Source organism: Lycium ferocissimum, chromosome 8 (genome assembly GCF_029784015.1).
Source record: "Lycium ferocissimum isolate CSIRO_LF1 chromosome 8, AGI_CSIRO_Lferr_CH_V1, whole genome shotgun sequence".
Lineage (NCBI taxonomy): Eukaryota > Viridiplantae > Streptophyta > Magnoliopsida > Solanales > Solanaceae > Lycium > Lycium ferocissimum.
Window position 1 is genome coordinate 19,483,921 of NC_081349.1, and position 14,247 is coordinate 19,498,167.

General features: G+C 33.6%; 2 protein-coding genes and 1 non-coding gene across 3 annotated transcripts; 1 reads left to right on the forward strand and 2 right to left on the reverse strand.

The window, feature by feature from the left end:
• Positions 1-707: 707 nt before the first annotated feature.
• Positions 708-2,364, reverse strand: LOC132066689 (inorganic pyrophosphatase 2-like). Its single transcript, XM_059459933.1, has one exon. It carries the CDS (start codon positions 1,968-1,970, stop codon positions 1,098-1,100), a length of 873 nt encoding a protein of 290 aa, XP_059315916.1. The 5' UTR covers positions 1,971-2,364; the 3' UTR covers positions 708-1,097.
• Positions 2,365-3,426: 1,062 nt separating this feature from the next.
• Positions 3,427-3,499, forward strand: TRNAA-AGC (transfer RNA alanine (anticodon AGC)). The gene has a single exon. It is a non-coding gene; the product is annotated as a tRNA-Ala (tRNA).
• A 6,096-nt stretch (positions 3,500-9,595) lies between these two features.
• Positions 9,596-12,686, reverse strand: LOC132067468 (aldehyde oxidase GLOX-like). The gene is made up of 3 exons (XM_059460721.1): positions 12,061-12,686; positions 10,829-11,602; positions 9,596-10,697 (listed from the first exon to the last, which is right to left on the reverse strand). The coding sequence occupies exons 1-3, from the start codon at positions 12,432-12,434 to the stop codon at positions 10,055-10,057; spliced, it is 1,791 nt and encodes a 596-aa protein (XP_059316704.1). The 5' UTR covers positions 12,435-12,686; the 3' UTR covers positions 9,596-10,054.
• Positions 12,687-14,247: the final 1,561 nt, after the last annotated feature.

The window sequence follows — 14,247 nt, forward strand, 5'->3', positions numbered from 1 at the left end:
CGATCTTCTCCAACCCGAGTATCCTCTACCATCAAACACATTGTTGACTGTAGCCATTCCCAGAATCGCAGTTATTAAGATGATATGGGTGGTCGCGGTCATAGGTGATTGCCCTTGTCCACATTGTGTTGATCGTATTATTGGTGTATCACCCATTTGGATTTACCGGGAGATCAAGAAGATGATTTTGATGAAGGTTTGATCGAGCTTTCGAATCGCTCCGATACCATAAAGGAAGACACAGATTTGGGAAATTTTCACCTCTCTTTTCTGAATCTGTACACTTGTATATATACATGTATCCTAGTATTAAATTTAAACAGAAAATAAATTGTTCCTATACACTTGTCTATCTATTATTTGTACACTTGGTTAACAAAAATAACAAACTTATATTCCTTCACATGACTAGCACGTGGAGGAAATTTCCTACTTGCTTTATTTTTGTGTTCAAATACCGATTTCAAACGAACGGTTGAGATTGCATTGGATAATTTGGATCCGTGGCTGTGGTTCTTGTACGTGGCTTATGGACAAGTGCTCCATTATCTTAGATTCATTTCATGAGTTTAGATTCAGTTAACCCTTTCTTCTTCTTGTCCGAACCAGCTCCATCTTTTCTATCTTGATTTCTTTCTTCTTTGTCTCGATTTGCAGCCATGGTGTGTTCATCTAAGCAAGAAATGGTTGGATCTTCAATAGAAACCACATATAAAGGAACTGTAAGTTTTCACTTTCAAAATTGTGACAAATTCGATATCGCTGTACTAGAATCCAAATTAATTAAGTTGGTCATCGAATTTTGTCTGTCATTAACCTAATCCTAGTTAATTATACTTCAGATAAATTGTGGTTTTTCTAAGTTTTTGAATGACTTCTCGACATACAGCTTCCAAAGCACTTATATAATATGTCTACATATCACAAAGCAACTATAAGATGAAATTTTTTAGCCAACATATCGTAAATCAAGCTACTACATATGATTGAAAAAGAGCTAACAATACAAGACATAACAAAAATGGTTCCATATACAAAATCATATGTTATAACATGACCGCCTATCAAAATAAAATTACATAAGTTGTCATCTAAATTTATTCGACAACAGGTCTCTTATTGGCACGTTGACATTCATCGATCCACTCACAGTATATGTCAATAGGCTTGTTCAAACGTGTGACATTGGGATTATAACTTGCTTTGCAATTGTAGCAATTGGCGTTTCCAAACAAATTTTTCATTGATAACAATTGACTTTCTTCAATGGTGATCGTGTTAATCAATTGTAGCAGAAAGTACTCAAGCTCTTCCCCGTCCTTCCACTCGTGGACCAATGCTTTTATAAGCGTCCTATTTTCGTTTATCAAATTCCAGGCGGGGAAATCTTTTCTTGGCATGACGAAATCTCCTTCTCTAAGCTTCAAACTAGGGCAAAAATCGCCGTTTCCATCACCAAGATAGATCATTCTTCTATTGCCTATGGAAGCTTGTATTCTTTCTATTATCATACCCTTGCACATGTTGGGAGGGCACAAAATATTATTGCAGCCATGAAAATCATCATAAGCGAAGATTTCAAGCCTATCTTCCTCATCAACGTAGCATGGATTCGTGTTGATTTCAGAGAAGCAATCTCTTATTCCGAGATGTTTCAAGATTGTTTCAATGAAGAATATATTTGCATTGCTTATTATTCTCAAATCACACCCTAATGCATAAGCTGATTTAATGCATGGGACAATCCTGGAAATTATAGGTGCCCGTCTAAGGACCTCTTCAATGTCTTCAATTGTTTTTCCACGTGCATGAAACTCCTTCATCATTCTATCCATGAGAGCGTTCCATGGCATACTGGGGAGAAGTTGATTGAATAAATCAGTGCCCCCTAACTCATCTACTACCCAATTATCACTGTCCACGTCGATGATCGTCTTGTCGAAGTCGAAAATCACCACAATTCCAGCCATTTTTCTAAGGAACTGACAAGAAAAAAAGAGATGAATATAGAAAACTTATGTTTTTGTTCTCAGAGATCAGCAGCAAAAAACTTTGGGATATTACTTTTGAGAGGCAAAGGCTCTCTTTTTATAATTATTTTTTTGATTTCCTAAATAGATTTGGATTCAAATATGTATAAATTCCTTTTTCTCTTTTTTATTGGTGTTGGTTTCCTTATTATATTGGGTTTAGGAAAAGAGTTGTTTATGGAAATAAATAGTTTGAAGGACTAGATAGATTTTCCGAAATTGAGTCAAATTAGGAGATCTAGAGATTCTTGTTCTATCTTTATTTGTTTTTTAGGAAACTCCTTGTCCTTTATTGGGCTAATAGCATTTATAGTCTATCAATTATTTGTAAATTTGAATTTTAGTATTTATGATATTTGATTAAGCAAACTTAACTTTCAATTACTTGAAATGATACACTTTGGTCACTTTGCTTGTCAATATTTATAAATTTTCAAAATCATTAACTGTTCCATCATTTAATTCAATTCGTGTATTGTATGTATTTTAACTGGCATATAAATTTATGTTTGGGAAGCTCGCTGCATATTACCTACTTTTAATCAACTATCTAAATGGGCTCTATGTTACGTAAGAGATTCTTAACATAGAATACACTATTTAAAAATCAAAACATGTACTTTTTCCAAGAACACAGGCAACTCATTTTGCTTCTATGCTTTTCGATATTTAGGAGGACTACGTGTATTTTGATTCGTATAATGAGTACGCAGTTGATTTTCTAATCATTTATGTAAAAGGAGATCATAGTCAACTTTCTAACAATATATAATGACTTCAAATCTTATTGAGTTGGGAATAAAATTATAAAACATTAACCATCATTTTTCGTTGTTAAAAGAGCGGCAACTTACATAAATAACTACCTTTTAGGAGCAATTAACCATCTATAACTATCTTTTTCATATTTAGCTACCGTGAAGCTGAATGTATTCACTGTATTTGAATGAGATACAAGAAGTCAAATACATATGACGAAATACACTCAAAATACAAGGAGAAGAAGCTATGAAAAATAATGTAGTCGGCTGGGTTCAAACCTGCATGTAGGGGCAGAGCCCACACCCAATAACCACTCCAGCCACGGTCGCTTGATGTATCATGTAGCTACGAAATTAAAATCTAACTATGAAATGTAATTATTGCAGAAGGTAGTTATTATCAGTAATTATTATCAATAACTATCTCTTCGAAGAAGTTACACCAAGTAATTTTTCCTTAAAAGAAAAGTGCCCTGCGGCCCTTACTCGCTGTCCAACAGTCTTCAGGTGCATTAGATATCTTGTAGCAAAAAAGATAAAATTAGATACCTTGAAGAAAAAAAAATTTAGATATGTTGTAGCAAAATATAAAAAGCCAAATATCTTGTAGTAATTCTAGAACTCCTAAACATATAGGGGATGTAGCTCAGATGGTAGAGCGCTCGCTTAGCATGCGAGAGGTACGGGGATCGATACCCCGCATCTCCATTGCTTTTTTGCTTTATGTACTTCCTCTTCTTTTTAATTTGTGTGTTGTTCCAATTTATGTGATATACTTTTCTTTTTGGGAAATTTACTTGGGGTAGAGAACATATAAGTGGTATTTACTTTTAGTAACTACACTTTACTTTAATTACATCTAATAGCTAAATATTGTATCTCAATTACACAAGTTAACTAATACAATAACTCCTCTCCCTTCTTCTCTCTTTCACTGCTCTCTTCCCTCTTTTCTCTCCTTCTCCCTCACCCATCTCATTTCTCCCTCAATTTTCTCTCCTTTTTCCCCTCTTCTCCCTTCTTCGCCATTGGAGAAGGGCAATTGAAGTAATTAATGTTCTTCCACGGACTCATATAACCCCCAACTGGTTGCTAAGTTATACAAATAAGGCAAGTAGAATGATGACGGACTTAGAAGGGATTCTAGGCTTTAATAAAGCATGAAAAGCGGAGCAACCAAAACCCATTGATGACCAAGATCGAGTACTGGCCTCAATTCTTCGAGATATGTATTAACCAAATGGATGTTGAAATTTAAATATGGTAGCCTTAAAGAGAGCCTCCGTATCCGGCCCCTCACCACCAAAGTTGTTCCACCGAATCCGCCTCCGTCCGCCAACCACGGGGGCGCATAAGGGTTGTTGTTGTTGTTATGAAATTTCCGGCAGATCTGGCTGGGAATCGTCTCCAGATCTGGCCGGAACTATTGATTGTATTCATAAATACAGAGATTGTATTCACATTTTTGAGTTTTTTTGTTAAATTTTTTTATTGTATTCATTTTTTTAGTGGTGTATTTGTTAATATTTGGTGTATCTATGTTTTTATGTATTCAATTTTACTTGTTGTATTCATTAATACAGCGAGCTCATTTTTTAATACAAATACTCATTTCAGGAATACAGTGAAAAAAATTGTTGTATTCATGAATATAGTGAAAACAAAAATTGAATACAGCAAAAAAAAATGAATACAGCGAACATAAAAGTAGCTACGAGCTGTAAATAAGCAAAATGTAGCTATGCCAGATTTTTAACCCTCAAAATGTAGTCATTTATGAAATTTTCCCTTTCTTTTTAGCCTGCTCCAATAAGAATGATACATTTCGATGTTTAGAAATAATTTAATTTAGAAATTCTTCCTCTCTCTTTTAAACTCCATACTTAGTCAAATTATATCACATAAATTGGGACGGCGAGAGTAAATTTTCTGTCATTCAAATAATAAAGTTTATACTTTTTTATTTAGATATTATTTAACTTTAAACTTCATATATACTTTCAATGAGATAATTTATAGTTATACAAATATTTACAATTTATTTTTAAATAAAAAATTCAATTTAAAAAAAAATAATAGGCGTTTTGTCATAGATTTCAAATATTTTTCACTTTATTTGAAATTTATGGAGTTGAAGATGAAGTTGTGTTTGATTATACTTTTTGCAAAGAATATTTGGAATAATGTTCATGTTTGAGTATACTTCAATACAACTTAAAAAGTAAAAATATCCAGTTGTTTTTCATATTTGAAATACAACTTCGATGTGGATTTAAATTTTTCAGAGTCAAACATTGATTCCAAATAAAATAAAAAATTATTCCGAAAAAAGTGAATAATTTTTGCGACCAAAGGAATCCTTAGTTTTCAGTTAAATGCCCATCACATCAATTAAGAAGAAGGAAGTAATTATTGGGAAGCTACTTGTGGGGATTATGTGTAGAGACTTTTCTTTCTTTGTTCATCACTTGTGCGGTAAATCCGTCAACTGTCCCTTTTACCCTGCTCAACCTAATCGGACTTAAACTTAACCGAAACTGTCAACCGGTTTCGTTAACCGTTTATTACATACCGGTCCGGCTTCAATTTTTTTGAATCGAATGTTAAACGGTAAAATCGAATCCGGACCTATTAAACCGGAATTAAAAAAAAAAAAAAAGCCGTAGAGCCGTTGGCCGTTCGTCGACCGTCGGCATAACGGTCCATTTGCAAAAATGGTCGTTGCCAAACGGTCCCAAACCCATTTTTTGCGCCCCCCCCCCCCCCCCCCCAAACTTTTTTTTTAACACTTTAACCAATCCCCCACCCCTATATAAACCCCTCTCCATTTTCATTTTAATCCACACCAATTCACTCTTCTCTTTCTCTCAAATCTCAATCTCTCAATTATAGTTACTTTGCAACAATTAGCCACTTTAAATTTCTCTCAAATAAATATTATAAAGTCTTATTATAGTTTTGATTATTAATTTTGCAATTATAATATTGTTGGTGGAGTTAGTGATTTTACAACAATTAGAAGTAGCTTTGGTGGATTTGCAATTCTAGCCGCCTTCACTTTGTTGGAAATTAGTCCGGCAATTTGGTACCTTTGTTCCAACTCTATCTTTATTTTTTGCAATTTAATTTACGCAATTTAATTTAGCAATTTAATTTGTTGCAATTTATTTTCTTGTGATTTATTTGAGTGTGATTTAAATTAATTCTATTTAATAATGGCGAAAAGATTTAGACGTCGCGCCGTAGTAGTGGTATTGTTAAAGGTGGCTTAACGAGGAAACATTTGTGGAAAACACCTAATTTAGGTATTAATGTTGGAGGAAATAATCCACTTTTAGGTCATGAGGCAATGCAACAACATTATACCGACACTATTAATGAAATTGATGACGAAACACAAGCCCCCGAAAATCCCATAGGAGATACATGTCCTGCACAATCACATACACAAGACAAACCGCCTAGAACTCGTAAGTCAACCGCTAAAATTTGAAAATTTATGACTAAGGATAGGAAAGCTAAACAACTAAATGTACCCTATGTGACAAGTATTTGCTTTTAGGCAAGAACTAGTAAGGATGGTGGAACGGGTACACTAAATGGTCATATGAGAAAGAAACATATGGATGTTTGGGGAGAGCAAACGGGTTCAAATGTGAGGGGTATTCAAATGACGATAGACCCACGAACCGGTAAAAATTTTAAGTATGACAAGAAAAAGAGCGTGTAGAAATAGCTAAAATGGTAGCTTATGATTGTTTACCATTTTCCTTTCCTTCGGGTTTGGAGTTTGTTACTTACATTCAACATTGTTATAATCTGTCATTTGAGGGTATTCCTAGAAGTACTTGTAAAGCAGATGTTATAGATTTGTATAAAAAAATATAGATTTTATTTGCGCCATGTATCTAATTCTTTAAATTGTAATGTTTCTCTTACCGCTGATTTGGGTCTTAGTCTTAACAAGTTAGATTTTTTTGCTATTACATGTCATTGGGTTAATGACAATTGGGTTATGCAAAAAAGAATTATAGTTTTTTTATATGATATAGGAAAAGGTCATCACGATGAAAAAATTTTAGCGGATTCAATGTCTACTATTATGAGATTTTTTAACATTTATAGAAAAACACTTTGTATTGCTTTAGATAATGCTTCTAATAATACAAAGGCGATTGGTCTTTTAAAAAGAGAATTAAATCCTCCGCTAAAAAATATTTTTCATGTGAGATGTAATTGTCACATTTTAAACTTAATTGTTAAAGATTTCTGTCTTGTGTGTTTTGACGATTCTATTCAAAAAGTTGGAGATGTGGTTGCGTTTCTTTTTTGTAATGCTAATAGGGGAAGACTTAGAGATTTTAAGAATGCTTGTGTGGAAAATAACCTTAGACCTAGAAAAATTCAAATAGAAATTGAGACTAGGTGGAACTACACTTACATTATGCTACAACAAGCATATGAGTATAGGATTCTCATACAACAAGTTCACAATAAATATAATATTAATAGTGATGATTGGTTAAATTTTATGCATTGGGAAGATGCTAAGGAATGTGTTGAACTCTTAGAAAATTTTTATAATGCAACTCTTGCTTTTTCTAAACAATTCTATCCCACGGTAACCGGAATTTTAGCCTACTTAGCGGAAATAGCTAGAGTTTTACAAGAGTATAAATATAAACCCGGTTATCAAGCGGCTATTTTTTATATGATAATCAAATTTAAGAAGTATTTTTTTTCCATCCCAACTTTATTGATATTGAGTTCTCTTTTAAATCATTGTTTAAAAGTGTCTTATACTAAAGCATTGGTTAGTCAAATTTATACATTTTTAGAAATTGAAGAGGGAGTTCAACCATCTTTAGTCAGTTTAACTCGCTATTGATGACGAGTTTACAAAAGTTTTTACTCATTATTCTAATTTGGAAGAACATGCTACACCGTTGCTCCACGCCCGACTACTTCTCAAAGTAGCAAAAAGGGTTTGTCGGGTTTGTCGCATTTAAAAGTTTTACATTCACAAATGCCAACTCCTTCTTGTAGTGCAAACTTTGTCGAATATAACTTTTATTTGATGCACCCAAATGTGGATATCAAGGAACTAAATGAGTTGACGTCTTAGCATGGTGGAAGAAATACAAGGCAAGTCATCCGATACTCTCAAGAATGGCTCGAGATATCCTTACGGCTCAAGTATCAACCGTGGCTTCGGAGAGTGCATTTAGCCAAGGAAGACAACAAATCGAGACCATAGACACTCATTATCCGCTTTAGCTTGCAAGTACTAGTGTGCCTTCGCGATTGGATTAGATCGGAGCGACGCAACCAAAACTTAGAAGTTTTATGAAGGCGAAGAGGAAGAAATCAAGATTTGATAGCAAGTGACCGACCAAATGGAAGACTTTGAAGATATCTCCATGGCCGAATATGATATGAGGGAAATTAACCAAATGATTGAGAATTGGTGATTTTATTATTCTACTATTTCTTTGCAACTCATGTATTATTTGCAAGTTAAAAAAACTACAACTTGCAAATAAATGTTATCCAAGAATGAATAAAATATATGGCTCATTGAGCTTTCTTCTATTTCCTTGTATTCATATTTTTACTTATATTAAGTTAGGAATATACCTAAAATATACTAAGAATATACTTATAATATACATCTACTTAAATTAAAAACTAGAAAGTTATATACTTGAAAAATAACTAAAATATACCGAGAATATACTTATATATATATAGTATACATATAACTTAAACATATATATATATATAGACGAATTTATAAACTTAGAAAAAAATTAAGCTATAAATAACTTAAGTTATAAGTATATATAGTATACTTAAACATATATATATATATATATATACACACACGTATATGTTGTATTGCGACATTGCCAAATTATAGTCGGTAAGAATATATAAACTTTACTTATAAACTTATATAACATATGTAAATATACCTACAATATACTAATAAATACTATAATATATATATACTATACAAAAAACAAAAAAAAAAGGGTTTTGGACGTGTTTGAACCGGACGTTTCGATTTCGGGTTTTAATCGTAAACCTAACGGTCGTTATTCGATTTTTTAACCAAAAACCGGCCGATTTGTTAACCGGTTACCGATCCGGTCCGGTTCAAACCGGTTGACGGGTTTACTTGTGCCCATCACAAAATCACAAAGGTATATTAATGGTCCGATATAGGGCACTTGCCCTGTGACAAATTGTACTGTCCTATAAAACAAAGATGGGGGCCTCCCTCGATTGTGTTTTTAATCTAAGGGTCCCTTCCCCACCTGCTTTACAACTTCTCATTAATTTCACCAGCCTGTTAAGTTTCACTCTCAAAATTATATATATGAGTTGTATATAGGTGGTAATATTCCTTTTCTTTTCTCGGTGATACAAAATTATTATTTTCGTCTTTATCTATGTGCAAGATGTTTTTCTTTTTAGTTTGATTTTATCTTCAGAAAATGACTTATAGCCACACAAATGTTTCTGGTTATTTTATATCATAATTTCAAAAGTTATTCTTTCTTTGTTAAATTTCGTGTCCAGTCAAACATCGTCACATAATTTAGAACTGATGGAGTAATTTTGATTAAACATAGCGAAGCATTATTGCATGATTGCATCAACTTTTTTTTAGTAATAAAAAAAAAGTAATTTGACAGTAAATATATACTTTATATATAGTTCGAGTCGAATGTTGTGTTCATATAAAATAAATTTCCATATTTCTCTCTTTACATTACCCCTTTTGAGTTTTGACAAGAATTTGTGCACATAATCTAAGCAATAGTATTAAAAACTTTACATGCTCGAAACATAGTTGTACATGTAAAAAAGGAGGAATCTCCTTCCCTGCCCCTATCTTATTGTTTGTATTCGAAACAATAACTCACCTAGGCCTCTATAGTGAAAGCTAGGCAACTATAACAAAAGAAGAAAAAATCCTCTAAACAAAAATACAAGCTACACCACTCTTTTTTTCCCTCTTTGGGAAAAAATGGTGACATTTTATCAACTGTACCAAATTTCCCATTCCAGCTACCTATAGGTGAAATAGTAATGCACCTATTAAATTCCACACTATGCCAATTCCATTACGTCTATTGGAAACGGTTTCTTTACCCCCACAAAGATAGAGGTACACCCCATTCAGATCACACTTATGAAATTACACTAAGTTGTTGTTGTGCCAATGCCAACGCCAAAAAAATGTGGCTATCAAAATTACTTCATTTTTACCCAAGCTGAATGTCCAGGAACGCCTTTGTGAACCACAAACACCATATAATAACTCGGAGGTGCAATATTACGCGATGGAGGCGCACACACTGTAATCTTTTGCGCGAACCCTGACAGTTGTTGAACTTTCACAATGTCCAATATTAACAACCGTTGATTCATAGCGAAAGAGTGTGTGGTAAATGAGGGTGCAATCATGGTTACCATGAGCTCCTTCGTAGGCTGAGAAAACCCGAGAGTAAATGTGATGGAGAATTCCTGACCGTACGATATGGGTCCTTTAACGGTCAAGATTGATGGGCGAAGATGAGAGTGTTGTGGGCTCAAATATGGTGGTATAAATGCTTCTAAGCTTAACTCTGTGGGGTACTTTACGCCTGTGAAGTTGTACCTTGCATGTGGATTACTTCCACCCACTAATATCCTGCCATCTGGCAATAACGTCGCTGCTGAGTGGTACATTCTTGGAATGCTGGTAGGCTTGAGCACACTGAATCTCTTACTCGGGTCGGGTTCATTTGGCTTGTAAAGAACCGGGTTCAATACCGGGTCAATTGCATTTTCCCACCCGGCTGTCCCTTTTGATGCTCCATTCAATATAATTACATCTCCTATAGGCAATAACAAACATATAAGAAAAAACGTTTTATAAAGTACTCAAACAAATTATAAGAAAACAGACAAAGAACTTAAAACTTAGACTTAATCAATGACCCACTTATTTATTAACTCAGTCGTTACCTGTAGGCAATAACAAAGATATCGGGCATGACCCGACCCATTGGCATATCCTCCATGACCCATACAGGCTCCGGATCCGTTATCTTAATTCGCCCACATGTCCTCGAAGCAGGCATAAATACACCCTGCCCCACTTGTGAAAACGCGCCACTGCTAGCACCACCACATACCATCACCTCTACCATTGGTGACTTATCACCGCCGACTAATTTCATCGGTAACATTACCGATGATCCAGTCGACGGATAATTCCTTTTTTCACCTGGAATTCTGGGAAACTCCCTAATAATTATATTTTTCACGTAATCCAACACTATGGAACGTTGATTAGCGAAAATGTAAAGATTTCCGTCTGGTAACACGTACAAAAATGGATAAAGATTGTTTTCTTCTGGATCAGTTGTTTCTTTCAAGAATGGAAGATAAAAAATACCATTATTGTTTGTATTTCGTGGAAAAAACTCATAACTAAAAGCACTTCTTCCACCAACAATTATAATACGTCCATCTGGAAGTATATGATCCGTAGAATACCATCTTTTAACGGTAAGATTCTGTGAAAGTTCCGTCCAATCACAAATTTCTTCATCTTCACTACACGGCGAAAATAAACGTATTTTACGTTCACCATCATGGTATCCACCTGTTTGTATAAGGGTGCCGTTAGAGTTAACGGCACCAGATGAACACCAAACGTCCGTCTGTACCATGAGAGGACGGTATGTATTGGTGGCAACATTGTAAAGGATAGAATGAGCGGTACAATCTACTTTGAGGGCTTCGTCATTGTACCTGTTGAAAATATAATTAAATAAATTAAAGTGTGTTATTTCTAACAGTTCCAGTTTAGACAATATTTGATTGACGTTAAAAAAAATAGTAAGCTAAACATGAAAGGAATCCCATATTATAAGTTATGGGGTTTGGTAAAATTTAATAATTTCAGCTCAAACCTTATATATTTATCTTAAGAAATTTAGTTAATATGTGTATAATGTATCTCAAACCCAGTAAACAAATAGAGTTGTTGAACTCATAAACATAAAATTTGAATCCGTCTCTAGCTGTGAAAGAGTATTTGGAAGTTGACAAAAAGTGTTAATTCACTTGAAATGCTTTAGACCAATATTTGAAGTTGAAATACTTAACACAATTGCAAAACAAGCATTGGTTTTCAAATAATTTGTATTTCCAAAAATCCTATTGAATTTTCAAATTAGAGATGAGATGATCAGACAATTCAATCGTACCTGCATTTGCCTTGAGGAAGGGAAAGGTTAGAAGAACCAAAATCCGTGCGGTCGAAGATGACAACCTTGTTATTATGGAGAAGTTGCATGTGCATGGCAGAGACACCAATGGATTTTTGAAGAAGAATCCATTTACCACTTCTATGATCAGAGGTTTCTTGGTTCAATAATGGCCCTGCTGAACCTGAGAATTTGAAGTCAAAAGAAGTGGAAAGTGATGACTGTTTTTGAATAATATTAGGAAGTGATGAATGTTGTCGGTGGCTTTTTTTGCTAGTACCATGTTTGTGAGATGAAGATGATGAATATGAGAGAGGGAAAAGAAGAAGGAGAACAAAAAAGAAAGCAAAAGATAGAATCTTGATCAATGCCATAACAAAAAAAGAAGTTCAAGTTCAAATTTATGTTTTTCTTTGAGGTGATTTTAAAAAATGGGAAGTGGATAAGTAACAAAAAGGAATGCTAGCTAGTAGTTTGATAGGTAAAGAGTTCTCGAAGGAGTATGAAATTAATTGATTAGTGTGAAAGTAGAAAGAGAGAGGAATATAAATAGATGAGAGTAGGGAAAAAAAAATTGGTACACGAAGAGAGTAGGGAAATCAGAAATGCATGCACGGATTGGGTGAAATTGATCAGTTGCTAAATATATGGATAGGCGGAGAGAGGAAGTTCTTGCATTGGTCTAAAATAATTTGACTTCCACCAATAATATTAGGAGTATTTATTACTCCCTTCGTCACAATTTAAATGTCTTAATTTGACTAGTCACGGGATTTAAGAAATAAAGAGAGACTTTTGAATCTTCTGGTCCTGATTTAAAGATGTATATAATGTACTAAAAGGTCCTTTGGATCTTGTGGTTCTAAATTTGTCATGTAGGATGTTTGAGATGTCAACTTACTAAATATAAAAGATGTGACTCTTTCTAAATGCACTGGGTGAAGGAAGACACTTAAAACTTTTACTTTGACGAGATATTGATTTATTTAAAGAAAAAGAAAGTAGGTCCTTCTTTTTCTTTAGATACTTCTTTTTCTTTAGATACTCCCTCTGTCTCAAATAATTTGTCTTTTTTTTTTTTTTTTTACACGTCCCTTAGGAAATATTAATTACGAGGGTTAATTTGACTAACTTTACCTTTATTTATGACTAAGTTATAATCTCTCACCATTAAATGTTTACTATATTTATGTGTCATCTCCATTAATGATAAAATTCTACTAATCATCTCTATTAATGACAAAATTCTATTAAGAATGAAATGGAGAAAAATAATTATTTGCGCCTTGAACTCCTAAAACAACAAATAATTTGAGACAACTTTTTTAATAACCGTGACAAATAATTTGAGATAGCGAAAGCACTTAATAAGTTACATTTTACTCTAGTTGGTTGCCTCTAATTACTGCCAATTTCATTTCGTATTGTTACTAGCTGTTTGATTTGGATGTAACAAAGAGAACTTATAGTGCTGGTTTGCTGATGGACATATCACTTTCCCAATTAAACTATGGGAGTGAAAATATCACTTAACTAATCAATAGGCAGGGGAAGCTAGAAGATTATCACACGGTTCAACTGAATTTAGTAGGTTTAGTTCAAACTCTATATTTATATTAATTATTTTGTTAATTATGTATAAAAGTAAATTTAAAACTCGATTATTAACACTTGATGTATTATCCTAGAATTTAGAACCTTTAAAGCTTACCTTTGCCAATAGATCAACCAGATATTTCTAGTTTGATTTTTGGAGTGTAAAAATAATTCTGATAGTGAGCGCTTTTTTCTTAAATGAATTTTACATAACACAATTAATCGAACCACCAGAAATCAAATGGTTAAAAAAAAATCGCCATAGGGCGTTTCCTATACCGACTTCAGAGGCTTTCCCACCGTAGAATATATTGAATATACTGCCAATTTACAGTTGCCCCATTGCTTTTGGTTTCCTATCACAGTCTATAATAACTCCATATATATTTTTTCGTTTTGCACCATAAAATGTCTCATAATTAAAAGCAATCATGGCATCTTTTGTCCATGCTCACACAAGAAAGTTAGCTTAACCACACGAAATTAAGCTGCTTTTTTAGATGATATTCCACAAGAGTCATATGAACCGTGGCCAGGACAATAATAAGTTAAAATCCTAAAATTTAGCACTTGTGCAACTTTCAAATAATA